At 35.5% G+C, this 15133-nt stretch overlaps 1 protein-coding gene across 2 annotated transcripts in view; it reads left to right on the forward strand.

Moving 5' to 3' along the window:
- Window positions 1–15133, forward strand: part of bcam (basal cell adhesion molecule (Lutheran blood group)) — a 106531-nt gene that overhangs the window by 68611 nt on the left and 22787 nt on the right. For both annotated transcript variants that reach the window (XM_056475161.1, XM_056475162.1), the window contains exons 2-3: window positions 5597–5721; window positions 9735–9942. In XM_056475161.1, coding sequence (XP_056331136.1) covers window positions 5597–5721; window positions 9735–9942 — 333 coding nt within the window. The remainder of the gene's footprint in view (window positions 1–5596; window positions 5722–9734; window positions 9943–15133) is intronic.

The following is a 15133-nucleotide window of genomic DNA, read 5'->3' on the forward strand; positions in this document are numbered from 1 at the left end:
CACCCGCACGTGGCCTTGACCGCACCCCATCCAGCCCCTGCTGAGGTGGAGATTGAACGGAGGAGGCACTAATTGCCCTTTAATTGCCCCTCTGTCTGTCCAGCTGCTCCCGTATAGGCAGAAAAGAAGAGTGGACATATAGTATTGATTAAACAGGAGCAGTGAGAGTAAAAGAGAGAAGTGGAACTGAAGTGAGCTTTAAACAGACAAATCGATTGGATCTTTAACCAAAATAATACTTTTTTCATCATTTACTCATTTTCATTACATTTTAAACTCGGAAACACAAAAAGCTGGTTTTAAAAAGGGTATTTACCATTTCAACATAGTTTGGCATCTATTTTTTTAATTATATATATATATATATATATATATATATATATATATATATATATATATATATATTCATTCATTAATTCATTTTCTTTTTGGCTTAGTCCCTTTATTAATTAGGAGTCGCCACAGCGGAATGAACCGCCATATATAATTTTAAGAATTAAAAAAAATGTAACAAAAAGAATTTTTAAAGACACCTTAAAAAATAACTATCAAATAATTTAATTTTTATACAGGTAAACGTTTTATTAGAAAACCATTTTTAATTATTGTGTTATTATTAAGGTATTTATCTTTTGAACGCAACCTTATTTATAATATATTAAGCTGTTCATATGTTATACAATTCATTAAAATTGTAATTCAAGAGTTCACACTTAGCTGATGATTGATGATAACGCTTGTTTGGCATGCTGTCCCGGGAAAGAGCCCTGAGCTTATGAGATTCTCGAGCCCTGGGCTCTCTCCTGTTTGCAGGGTGAGAGGGGAGTTTGAGCTCAGGTAGATCTTGATGAACTCCCCCGACTTATTTCTGAATAATGACAGACAAATGGTGGCTAAGGAGAGATGCACGCTTGCTAAGAACTTGGCTATGGTGTAAATTTGGTATGTTCAATTTACTTAGGTTGTGTGTTTTTTGGACTTTGAAAGGAAACCGGAGAACCCAGGGAAAACCAATGCGAGCACGGGAACTAGCAAAGTCCGCACAGAAATGTCAACTGGGTTAGTAGGGATTTTAACCAGAGACATTCTTGCTGTGAGGCAATAGTGCTTTCACATTCACACACTACGGACTATTTAGCCTACCCAATTCACCTGTACCACATGTCTTTGGACTGTGGGGGAAACCGGAGCGCCCGGAGGAAACCGGAGCGCCCGGAGGAAACCCTCGCGAACGCATGGAGAACATGCAAACTAACAGAAACACCAACTGACCCAGCCGAGGCTCGAACCAGTGACTTTCTTGCTGTGAGGCGACAGCACTACCTACTGTGTTGCCCTAAACTTCACTTATTTTATTAAATTAACATGAATAAAAAAATAAAAATTGTAACCAAAAAATGAATAAATTATATTAACACACAAACATAATGTGCATTTGTGGCCTTTTGATGCCTTCTGCATTGACCTTTATATCATTCATTGTACACATTATACAACAGATTATAATTTCTTATGTAACGAGTGCATAGACTAAAAAAAGCAGGCATTAGAGTCAGAGCCACATAGAAAGTAATGGAGATGTACAGAAGTTGGTCAAATCAAGGGACACCAAGGGATTTAAAATCAAGGGATTTATGACTGGCATATGGAGACTACAAAAGAAAAAAAGTGCTCCGTCAATGAATGTCAACACATACTGACCTTTGACCCCTTTGACCCCACTATTACATACTGAGCTCTTTGAAGCATTCAATTTCAATCACTAAAGGAATGTAACATACACACATACACACACACACACATTGACACATACAACCAAACAAAATAATAAACAATGGATGGTAGTGATTACATGAAAGTAATACCATTTTATAAAATATGACACTTTATATAAATATATCATCTATTGGTAACTCTTAATTTTGATGGTCCATTTGAGTATTAGTAGACTGTCTGCTTAATATCAGTTGATACTGCTCCTTCAACAGACATTTAACTAACTATAAGAAACTTTGCAAATACATGTCAACTTACACTTACCCCAACCCAAACTCTAACCCCAGCCTAACAGTCTACATATAATCTAATGAGAATCAGTTGGCATGCAGATGCAATGTAACTAATTCAACAAACCGACCATCAAAATCAAGTGTGACCCATCTATTACATAAATATTGTTTCTTTCAACATTTTTTTGTTGAGCAGTAATGTTTCTACTCAAACAGCCATTTTTCCAGAACAAAAGTTTAACAAAACATTTGATTTTTTGTAAGTGTCAAGACAAAACTTATGCAAAATGATGCTGTGTCGGTTAGGTGAGGCCTATGCAACTGAAACTATAAATTTCTAAACGAAAAATCAAGGAGATAGATAGAGTTATTTAATTTGAGGCTGATGCACATATCTTTAAAGAAAGATAATGTTTAATGTGAAAAAATAAGGTTTCTAGTGCAGTGTTGCTTAATATTCCTATTTCAAATTGTCCCAAAAACCTCACATATAAAATTGTTTGCCACATATGGGCATTTTGCAAAAGTTCTGTGTTTTTATTAGGCGTATTTTCTATTTGCTCAGTTTGAAGGGTAATGGAAATGTGCCTTGTATCTGACTGATGTGCACTGGTTCCTGTGTTGCGCGCATTCAGTTTTAAAGCAAAAGCGCAGCCTCTGCTTGTTTCGCTCAGTGTGTGAAGTTGTTCTCTTCACTGAACAGGAGCTGTTTGTTTGGGTTCTGTGCTCCGGGTGGGAGTCATGAGAATGTTAGCGGGTGTGTGTTTATGTGTGTTGTCTATCAGCCAAAGGGATCTAGGAAAGAAGGAGGATCCTAGGGGAGATTATTGTCTGTCCTGATGCCACATTTCTCATGTGATCTTTCTAAACAAGGCTACACCATGCTCATGTTACACACATACATGCATACAACAAAGAAGACTGTTAATATGGGTTTCATGTTTAGTTATGTACTGAAAAGTGCATTGTGCAAAGTGGGAGTGCAGTGAAGAACATACATTACATACAGTATGACCAGCACTGTTTTGGTATTTAATATTTATGATTGTTTTGTTTTTTTCCACCAATTATTTAATACGTTCACTATATGAAATGGAAAATCTAGTTATAAATAATCAAGGCATGTTTTCCTCAAAGTTTTTTTTTTTTAAACTAAATTAACACAAATAAAATTGATATTTATTCATTTAATTTATATGTGTCAGTAACTCAGTATATGCTGCTCAAAGTTTGGGGGTCAAAACGAGTTTTAAAGAAATACTTTCAGCAATGATGCATTAAATTGATCCTATTAATAATAAATAATAAATACAATAAACTTACAAAAGAAGTAACTTCTTCACCAGTGTTGGTTTCCTGCCCAATTGTGCAGTTTTGAATTTGATTGTGCAGGTAAAAAACGGCATTGGCGGGTTGACAAAGTTTGGGCGGTTTTGAAACATTATTTTATATGCAACATATTCAACAAAACATAACTGTGTGCTCCTACTCCATTCAGTTACTAGTGACCAATGCATAGCACAAACCTCGTGGGCCCACGTTCAAGCGGAGGTGAAGGAAAGTTCCCAGCAGGCACACAACATCAAGACGGTAGTATTAGGTTAGACGTCAGACCAAAATTCAATGTCTAGCAAGCGTCTATTAAGGACAACTTTATTTTGACGTCCAATAACGACGTCAAATTACGTGATATTTGGTTGATTTTAGGTTGTGTTGGAAAGTGGCCAAAATCCAACGTCTGATAGATGTCATAGTGGTAATGTCCACACAATATCAAGGTGTAACATGATTAGACGTTGATATTTGGTTGACTTTAGGTTGATTTTAGGTTGGACATTGATGTCAGGTTCTGAAGTCAACTCAATTCCCTTTCACGTGCACGCACATCATGCAGCACCTGCAGTTAAACTCACAGCGGTTATCATGACACTTTTATCAATCATTTTTTTTCCACAATTGACAGCAAGAACAAACATAGATGATAGATGTCTGATTGACAAGCAACGCCTACTTATGTTCAAAACTATTTAAAACGCCAAACAGGACGAATTTATACCCCATTTCGAAAGTAAAATATACTCTTATAGGTAGTGTAATCTACACAAAATTAAGTGCAGTGTGTGATTGAGAGGGGGCAGTGTTTCGATGTGAACCGGTTATTATGTGGTTGTGTGACTGCTGGTGTTGGTTGCTGTATGGTTAAAAATTATGACAGTTGAAGTAACTAGGTTAAATTCCAATTTAAATAATTTTTAATTAAATAAAATATTATTCTAATATTTCGGCCGTTTTTTGTGCGGTTTGGCAGGGTTTGGACAGCTTTTGGGCTGGAAAAAGTCAGCCACAGTTGCAATCAAAATTATTAAACCCCCTGAATTATTAGCCCCGCTGTTTATTTTCCACTCATTTTCTGTTTAACGGAGAGAAGATTTTTTTCAACACATTTCTAAACATGATAATTTTAATAACTCATTTCTAATAACTGATTTATTTTATCTTTGCCATGATGACAGTAAATAATATTTGACTAGATATTTTTCACTAAATATCTATAGTTTCCATGTATAGACACTTCTATACAGCTTAAAGTGACATTTAAAGGTTTAACTAGGTTAATTAGGTTAACTAGGCAGGATAGGGTAATTAGGCAAGTTATTGTATAACGATGGTTTGATCTGTAGACTATCGAAAAAAATATAGATGAAGGGGGCTAATAATTTTGACCTTAAAATGGTTTTTAAAAATTTTATTCTAGCCGAAACAAAACAAATAAGACTTTCCCCAGAAGACAAAATATTATCAGACATACTGTGAACATTTCCTTGCTCTGTTAAACATAATTTGGGGAATATTTAAAAAAAGAAAAAAAATTCAAAGGGGTTTTTAAAATTCTGATTGCAACTGTATATCAGGCAACGCTGCTCTTCACACAGTTTCCACATGAATGTTAAACAGTATGGAAATGTTTTTAATATTGATAATAAAAATGTTTATTAAGTAGCATTTTAGAATGAATTTATGTTAGAATGTCCTGTGACCATGTTTTAATACAATGAATAGCATTTGCAATTATATTATTAAAAAAAACAGAAAAAAAAAACATCTGCACCATTTTTGCTTAACACTTTTACAATCTTTCATGTCCTCTCCATGATGTTTTATTTAATTTGCCTTCAAATTTGTTGCAAATAGATTCTGAATAATAAAAAAAATCATCACCCAATCCTACCGTGAACTCTCTAACACGCTCATACTACCAAATTTGATGAGCGCAAAGGGTTATCGACCGCCCTTTTTTCTTGGCTCTCTCTTGCACCTGGTTCTATGCAGCTGTGCTTCATGTTTGGAGGCAGCGGGAACACAATGGCTGTTTCAGACTCACAGCATGTGGATCATTTCTCACTGTGTGTGACTCTGATGCTGCTGTGGTGAAAAGACGTCTGCCAAATTATTATGAGTGTTGCTCACTCCCTCCCATCCATCCCTGGATCTTTTCCCTCAAAATAAGTCCAGCTCCTCAATTAAAATGGTTAATGTTGTTACAGTACTATATGTGTAATTCGTGTCTCTGTTTCTGTCTTTAACAGTATGTTTGGCTTCAGTCACAGTCAACGTGAATCCCGAAGTGCAAGTTCTTAAAGGAGATACTGTCAGGCTGCCCTGTACCTACACCACCTCTGCAGAGGCTGCGGTTGTGGTCCAGTGGTTTATTGTGAGTATACATAAATTACATTTTATGATTTAACATTAAATGTTCAGCAAATGTTTTTTTTTTCCCAGGACAACAGTTCATTGAATAGGCAACAACAATCTGAATATTTTAATCGGGCAAGGTTTTGGCTTTTGGAGAGGTTTTTTGTCACAATGTAAAGCAACAGGACATTGCTTGTGGGAGGGAGCAAACTATTGTTATAATAAATTGAAGCAGGGAGACATGAATGATGAAATACTGAAAGTAAGCTTTAACTGCATTAGACACTGGCCACATCTTGTTGGAGCTACTGGGGTAAAGGCCCTAGTACATTTTTCTTTTAATGCAGTCGGCCCCAATAGCCTAGTGGTAAAGTGTGCTGATATAGCACTGAGATGCTTTACGGCGACCCAAGTTTGATTCCTGGCTTGAGGTCCTTTCCCCTCTCTCTGCTCCCCATGCATTCCTGTCTCATTTCTACTTTCCTATATAATAAAGGTGAAAACCCCCTAAAAATATATTTAATAAATAAAAAATACAGCCAAAACCTTGTTTGTTTTGGCAGTTTTAAACAGTTCACCAAAAAAAAAAATTTTTGGGCCACTTTTGGTCCATGGAAATTACACAGTCCATGGCATGTTCTGGGACACTGCCTTCTTTGACATGTTTGATTTGTATATCTCATATCCACAGAGGTTAAACAGGAGAACAACATCCAAAGCTACTGTACAAAACTAAGATAGCATCAGGAATACACTGGAGGGTTGAGTAGCAGAGCTGAAACTGATGTACCCACACCTGTATGATTGCTCACAGAGAGATTTTAAAGAGTGAATGAGAAGACCCACAGTTTCACACCACGTCTTTTCTATGAAAGTGTGCGCACACTGCCATAACCAGAGATGTGGCGCACTGTCTTGTCCGGTGTGCAAGAAGCTGGAGAAATTTTTTTTTGCCAGATGTTTATGAATTTTTTCTTCTCTCTTTGCCACTATTGTTGTGTTTAGTGGTTACATGCAAACAACATGAAACATTCAAAACCCTGCCTACTGCAGTGCAGGGGTGTTGGAGTGTTCAAAAACAGTATATTGTCACCTTTTCAAACTGGTTTTTGCCATCAAATGAAGATTTCCGTTTGAAGTATACCTGAGCCATAAGGGTGTGAAATAGGGGTTTCAATTAAAAACCAGAGTTTCGGCAAAGTTCTGGAGCATCCACAAAACTTTAAGTCTGTGACAATCCACTCACTAACTTTGTTTCTATCCAATGATTCGAATTAACTTTATGCATACAATTGTGATTATTGCATAAAAGACGTGCGAATAAAGCAGCGTTTCCATCCAATGAGTCAAAGCGAGTCATCACTTCCTGATTATCTGGCACCAAATATCAACAGTAAAAAGGGAATTTGCTGCGCTAGAAGCTGCGTGAATCTTTTCTTCATTTAATTAATGACTTGCACCTCAGAAGGCAATCCTGACATGCAGTGAACGCACGGTGGCGTTTGAAGGCATGAGACGCGGAGCATAGACTCTCTTGATCCTGGAGGTCTTATAATATAATAACACTAATACTAAAATGGTTAAGGCATTTTAGAATGACTAAAACAGCATTTCAGATGTTTTACAGTGTGCTCAGCCTGCTGGTTTATCCATTCACACAGATTTTTATCATCACATGATCTTCTTATCGAATAAAACATTTATCCTACTCAGTTATGCGCATATGTTTTTTATATCCAGCACATTTCCAAAATGCACATAAAAATAGGTGGATGGAAACATTGCTTCTGTGCTTGTGACATATTTTTTTAGGTTTTGCCTCATCACGTCACAGGGAGAGTGGGCAGTTTTTTTTCCATTTGACCTATTTGATCAATCTGGTTATTCAGCTCTCATGCACCTGCCAAGAGCATCCTTACTTCAGACACTTTTTCTGGAATCCACTGCTGGCTCTGATGTATCTATTGAGAGATGTTGTTGTTTATTATACGTTATTGCTCCATAAGTAATATTTTTGATGATTGTAGTTAACAGTAGTGTTTAATATTTTGTTTGTTTGTTTGTTTGTTTGTTTGTTTTTAGAAAAAGCTATTTTTTTGTTAAGAAGATAGACTTTTGTTTCAGATTCAGTGTTGTCTTTAATGCAGTCCCAAAAGTATTCATAGCGCTTCACTTTTTCCACATTTTTTTATGTTACAGCCTTATTCCAAAATGGATTAAATTCATTTATTTGCTCAAAATTCTTCACACATTACCCCATAATGATAAAGCAAACAAAGATTTTTTGAAATTGTTGCAAATTTATTAAAAATATAAAACCTGAAAAATCACATGTACAGAAGTATTCACAGCCTTTGTCATGAAGCTCTAAATTGAGCTCAGGTACATTCTGTTTCCACTGATCATTCTTGAGATGTTTCAGCAGCTTAATTGGAGTTCACCTGTGGTAAATTCAGTTGATTGGACATGATTTGAAAAGGCATACACCTGTCTATATAAGGTCCCAGGGTTGACAATGCATGTCAAAGCACAAACCAAGCATGAAGACGAAGGAATTGTCTGTAGACCTCAGAGACAGGATTGTCTCGAGACACAAGGCTGGGAAAGGTTACAGAAAAAAAAATCTGCTGCTCTGAAAGTTCCTATGAGCACAGTGGCCTCCATCATCCATAAGTGGAAGTTGTTTGGAACCACCAGGACTCTTCCTAGAGCTGGCCAGCCATCTAAGCTGAGTGATCGGGGGAGAAGGGCCTTAGTCAGGGAGGTGATCAATAACCCAATGGTCACTCTGTCTGAGCTCCAGCATTCTTCTGTGGCGAAAGGAGAACCTTACAGAAGGACAACTATCTGTGCAGCAATCCACCAATGGTAGAGGCCTGTATGGTAGCGTGGCCAGACGGAAGCCACTCCCCACCTGGAATTTGGTTTTAAACCAAAAGGCATCTGAAGGACTCTCAGACCATAAGGAACAAAATTCTCTGGTCTGATGAGACTAAAATTGAACTCTTTGGAGTGAATGCCAGGCGTTACGTTTGGAGAAAACCAGGCGCCGCTCATCACCAGGCTAATACCATCTATACAGTGAAGCATGGTGGTGGCAGCATCATGCTGTGGGTATGTTTTTCAGCAGCAGGAACTGGAAGACTAGTCAGGATAGAGGGAAAGATGAATGCAGTAATATACAGAGACATCCTGAGTGAAAACCTGCTTCAGAGTGCTCTTGACCCGGGGACTGCGAGACTAAGGCGACGATTCATCTTACTGCAGGACAATGACCCAAAGCACACTACCAAAATATCAATGGAGTGGCTTCACAACAACTCGGTGAATGCCCTTGAGTGGCCCAGCCAGCGCCCAGACTTAAATCCTATTGAACATCTCTGGATAGATCTGAAAATGGTTGTACACCGTCACTTCCCATCCAACCTGATAGAGCAGAGGTGGGCAATCTCGGTCCTGGAGGGCCGTTGTCCTGCATAGTTTAGCTTCAACTCTAATCAAACACACCTGAACATGCTAATCAGTGTCTTCAAGATCACTAATTATCTATAAGCAGGTGTGTTTGATCAGAGTTGGAGCTAAACTGTGCAGGACACCGGCCCTCCAGGACCGACTTTGCCCACCCCTGTAATAGAGCTTGAGAGGTACTGCAACGAGGAATGGGCAATCCCAAAGACAGGAGTGCCAAGCTTGTGGCATCATATTCTGTATGTACATGTAATTTTTCAGGTTTTTTATTTTTAATAAATTTGCAACAATTAAAAAAAAAATCTTTTTTCACATTGTCATTATGGGGTGTTGTGTGTAGAATTTTGAAGAAATACATTAATTTAATCCATTTTGGAATAAGGCTGTAACATAAAAATGTGGAAAAAGTGAAGCGCTATGAATACTTGCCGGATGCACTGTAGAGCCACATCATTCATGTAAAATTGCTCATGCATCACATTTTTATTGTATCAATTTGCTTGTCTTTATATAAGGATCAAGCAAAATGCTAAATTGTTTAACATGTTTTTGCACTATCCTTAGGAATTCGCTGATGGAAGCAGAAAGCAAGTTGCTTACAAGTCCACCGTAGGCATTGATGCTGGAACGGTGACAGATCGCTATGCCATAGAAAAGGACATGTCCCTCACTATCTCCCAAGTCACAGTGGACGATCACAAAAAATTTATCTGCCAAGTGACCGCAGGGCCCGTGGGCAGTGCTGAGTCTGCCACCAAGGTCGAGGTTTTCTGTAAGTCTGGTTCAAAATGGTTGCGTTTTATGTTTCTTCAGTTCATGTTTATCTTATTATGTTTCATTCGAGCATGTGCGTCCACTCTACTAACAATTTCCATGAATGGAACATATGGCCAGCCACTTTTACCCCTATTCATTAGTCTTGAGTGTTGTTTGTGAGTTGGCCCAGGGGCAATTATGAGCGTACAGATTGCATTTGACATATTGATTAATAGAGTGATTGCACTTGTCATGTTTGATGGATGTCATTTTAAGGGTTATGAGAGGCAGAGAGCTCTATGTTCTTTAAGCACTGTGCTACTGACCACTGAGCTCCTTGTGAAAAAATAAAGATAAATTCAAACATTTTATTCTAATGTGTTTATATATTATAAATAATACATAATATATTATCATTCATTCATTAATGTTCTTTTTGGCTTAGTCCCTTTATTAATCTGGTGTTGCCACAGCGGAATGAACCGCCAACTTATCCCTTCCTGCCGCAACCCATCACTGTGAAACATCCATACTCACATTCACACACACTCATACACTATGGTCAATTTTAGCATACCCAATTCACCTGTACCATATGTCTTTGGACTGTGGGGGAAACCGGAGCACCTGGAGGAAACCCATGCGAACACGGGGAGAACATGCAAACTGCACACAGAAATGCCAACTGATCCAGCCGAGGCTCAAACCAGCGACCTTCTTGCTGTGAGGCGAATGTGCTACCCACTCCATTAATATATATTAAAATAATCGTTCTGTTAGTTGTGTGAAGAAGTGGTGTAGTCTGTGGAATAGCATAGATATTTCAGTGAAGCAGTATTAACCATGCTTAATTGTAAATAAAAATGGATATTGACCAGGGGTGCGTTTCCCAAACAACGACATAACTCGCAACTGAACTATCATAGTACGATGCATCATTTGGGAAAAGAACGATGTAGTGAGGAGTGTTTCCCAAAACTGTAGTTGCTTTGTCGCAGATCTATCGTTTGAACCACGTTAGTTATAATGTAAAACGTCCTTAATTACGATCTAAACTGGGCAGAGTAACAACTTCTTTAGAGAAAAAAAAAACACAATTTTTGTGCAAATTCTATTGTTTGACACGTACACACATTTATTTACTTTTTTAAAAATCCAATCTTAGGCTAGTTTTGGTAAAACATTCACTCTCCATATTAAATGTAATATATGCAAATATTAGGAATATTCCATTAAAACATAAAACAACTTACAAAAAGCTAACACGTATTCTAATCTCCTATATAACTCACATAACTTGTTAATGGTTGTAATTTACAGTAGACTTTTCTATTAAGAAAAGAAAAAATCCTACTTAATAATAAAAATTATGATTATTATTAGTTAATAGTTATATATTATTATATAGTAGTATTTTTATTATTAGTTTATATCAATTAATTTTGTATTATTGTTATTATTATTATTATCATCATCATTATTATTATTATTATTATTATTATTATTATTATTATTATTATTATTATTATTATTATTATTATTATTATTATTATTATTATTATTATTATTATCATCAAGGAGGATATTGTTTATTTATTTATTTATTTTTATTTTTTAAAAGTCTACTTTTGCAACTTTGACACATTCAACAGGCTACATTTATTAATAAATAACCTACTATCAATTAAAACCATTAACCTTTGCTATATATTTTTGTTTTCACAAGCTTTGGAGACATAACGTAAATTTGACTTTTAAATAATAGCTCACCTATAGCTTTTGTCATGAGCTATGGCTGCATACAAAATGGCATAAATGTTTTTAAAGTTCACTACGAAGGAAACGCAATTGTCAATAAGAAGATCGCCAAAACTGAAATGTAAAAATACTTTGAAAGCAAATTACACATAAGAGAGGGTTTTTTTTTCACCAAGTTTTAATGTTGGAACGTTCAAAATGTATAGGGCATAGGGAAGACAACTTGGAATAGAACACAACCAGGAACCATGCTCCTAACTAGAAGCTCTAGAAGTGTAGTTGCAAGTGTACAAGTTTGCAACGCAGTTTGCGAATGTTCGTTGGAATGATGGATTTGGGAAACGGCAAATCAACAAACTATGTTTGTAATGATGGAAATTGTGACCTTAGTTGGCTAAGGATGGTTTTCGGAAACGTACCCCAGTATGATTCAAGAGCTGACACAATTCATTATTATGTAATTTACATTTTATGTTCTTGTATTTTTAGCAAAACATGAAATTAACACTAACACTTTACTTTAAAGTTTGTAAAATTGACATTGAGTACACCCATTGTAACTGTTAAGTTGACTTAAATTTCTAAATTATCCACACAGTTAATTTGCTTAATTTTAGGGTAATGGGTTTCCTCATTTTTTTAAGTAGCCAACAAATTTCTTTTTAACGGTTAATGTTAATGAATTTACTAACATGCACAAACAATGAACAAACGATTCATTACAGTATTCATGATAGGTAACTTTAGTTTATGAAATCACTTGTGTTTATTTTTAGTTACTCACAGTGTGCAGTGTGCAAATATGGATTGTATTAATGCATTAGTACATGTTGAAATTAACATTTAGGTAAAAATATTAAACCTTAATGAAGACATTTTGCTTCTGAAAATGACCTTTATTAAGCTTTATCTATTTATTTGTTTATTTTTTTAATTTATTTCTAATTTATATATATGAACTTTGTTTGTTTTTATGCATGTATGTTTGTTTGTTTATTTAATTAACTTATTTATTTATTTAGCTTTTCTAAATTCTCAATATATGGCATGTTCACTCTATTATTTATGTTTTATTGTGTGTTTGTGCATGTGTCACTAATTGGCCTGCATTAGATGGTTTTGAACTTTCCTCCCCCTGCTCAGTGATCCATTATTTCTTTGGAGAGCCTCCCCCAGCTGTATGTGTATGATGGGGTCACTTCTGGGGACACTTTATGAAAAACTAGACAACTGTTTGTGTGTAGGAGGGTGTAGGCTGCTGCGTGAGATAGTGTGTGTGTGTGTGTATACCAGAAACAACAGCAGAACAGCCTCTTTGTTCATATTCCATCCCAGACTGCGTGAAGCGAGAGAGCCAGTAATGGCTGTAATAATTGTGAATGAGAGCAGTGGGACTAGGAAACAATAGCATCTCCTCCCTGGAGACGAGCGCTGCTGCCTGCTTCATGGCTAATGGCTGCACACGAGGGACACGTCCTTATGTGGAAAGAGAAAAAGACATCCATCTCTATGCAAACTCGTACATGTTCTTTGATACTTGGTCTTTTAAAAAGTATTTTGAAAAATATTAAGACGCAAGAGAGATTTGATGACTAAAAGATCATAAAGGAAGGGGACAAAGATGAAGAGAGGCTAAGAAACTATAAGCGCTTTGGGAAGAATGGCTTGACTGTTAATGTTGTTGAAAATGATTGAGTTTATTTTTGTACCAGATGACAGCTGGGGCAGTGTTGTAGTGACCTTGCACATTAATGAGCGGTTACAGCATTAGTTGGTAAAGGAGATTGAAGTGTCTATTTTTTTGTTGTTTTGTTTGATATACAGTTGAAGTCAGAATTATTAGCCTTCTTTTTCCCCCTAATTTCTGTTTAACGGAGAGAAGATTTCTTTTCAACACATTTCTAAACATAATAGTTTTAATAACTCGTTTCTAATAACTGATTCATTTATCTTTGTCATGCTGACAGTAAATAATATTTGACTAGATATTTTTCAAGACACTTCTATACAGCTTAAAGTGACATTTAAAGGCTTAACTAGGTTAATTAGTTTAACTCGGCAGGTTAGGGTAATTAGGCAAGTTTTTTATAACGATGACATAATTTGGGAAATATTTAAAAAAGGAAAAAAATCAAAGGGGGGCTAATAATTCTGACTTCAACTGTGTATATATATATATATATATATATATATATATATATATATATATATATTTTTTTTTTTTTTTTTTTTTTTTTCTCTTTTTTATTTATTTAAATAGTCAAAATATACATTCATTAATTAAAATAACTAACAACACAACATATATATAAACATAGTGCTAAATGGCCCCTTTCACATAGTGATAGCGGTATATATCTGAAGATTACAGAAACGACTTTACCGGTAAATTAAAAAAAGCGATTTTCCCACAGGCAAGGATGTTCTGGAATTTTTCCAGAAAAGACCATTTACACATATATTCCAAAATACCAGTAAATTCTGACATAATTAACCAGAAATTGCTTCTAAACGGCTGTGCTTGTATTTGAAAACATTTTGACTACATTACAAACTCTGTGGATAGATAAGTATTAAGAACAACTTCGATGAAAACATATGAAGGAACATTTTCGCATGTCGAGATGTACATGTGTGTGTGTGTGTGTGTGTGCTGGTGCTCACCGGCTGCTTGACATGCACAAGTGTAGCATAAAGCAACTGAAACAGAGCTTGAAGGTAAACAAACAGCATTTATAATAAGCATCTTATTGATATTTTTTTCCACAGTGGGCATTAAGAAGGAACATAGAAACATTATCTGACTAACATCTAGCAGCTAAATGTGTCTGGAAAAGTATTCAAAGGCTTTTATTTTCATAAACAGCACGGATGTGAATGCGTGAGTGTTCTGATTGGCTGGAGTAGACGTTTCATGTCAGTGTGGGCTTATTTATTTATTTATTTATTTATTTATTTATTTATTTATTTATTTATTTATTTATTTATTTATTTATTTATTTATTTTATAAATATATTTTATTTTCATTATTATTTATTATTATTATTATTTGTCTATTATAGCATATTTGGTTGGTCAAATCCCAGATGAGAAGCCAAATATGTTATAAAACACAGTTTTTTCATTGTATCCAAATGCAATATATCTCTACAACTGTTTAGGGATATCAATATAATAATAGCCATTACTCGTAACACCATCATAATTTTAACTCTGTGATGAAAAATAATGTGGTAATTAGTTGTTGTAAAATGCATGTATGGATATTTGTTTCAGTATTTTTGCAAAAAATAAACATCTCAGTAATCGCTAGTCAATATCACTAATAATTTATAATAAAAGAAAAGGCAAGTACCACTGAATTAAATATGACATTTTGAAGCATTAGTATTTTCATTTAAACTAAAGTGAATATCATTCTTTTCAGCTCAAACATGTCTTTCATGCA

Source organism: Danio aesculapii, chromosome 16 (genome assembly GCF_903798145.1).
Source record: "Danio aesculapii chromosome 16, fDanAes4.1, whole genome shotgun sequence".
NCBI classification, from domain to species: Eukaryota; Metazoa; Chordata; class Actinopteri; order Cypriniformes; family Danionidae; genus Danio; species Danio aesculapii.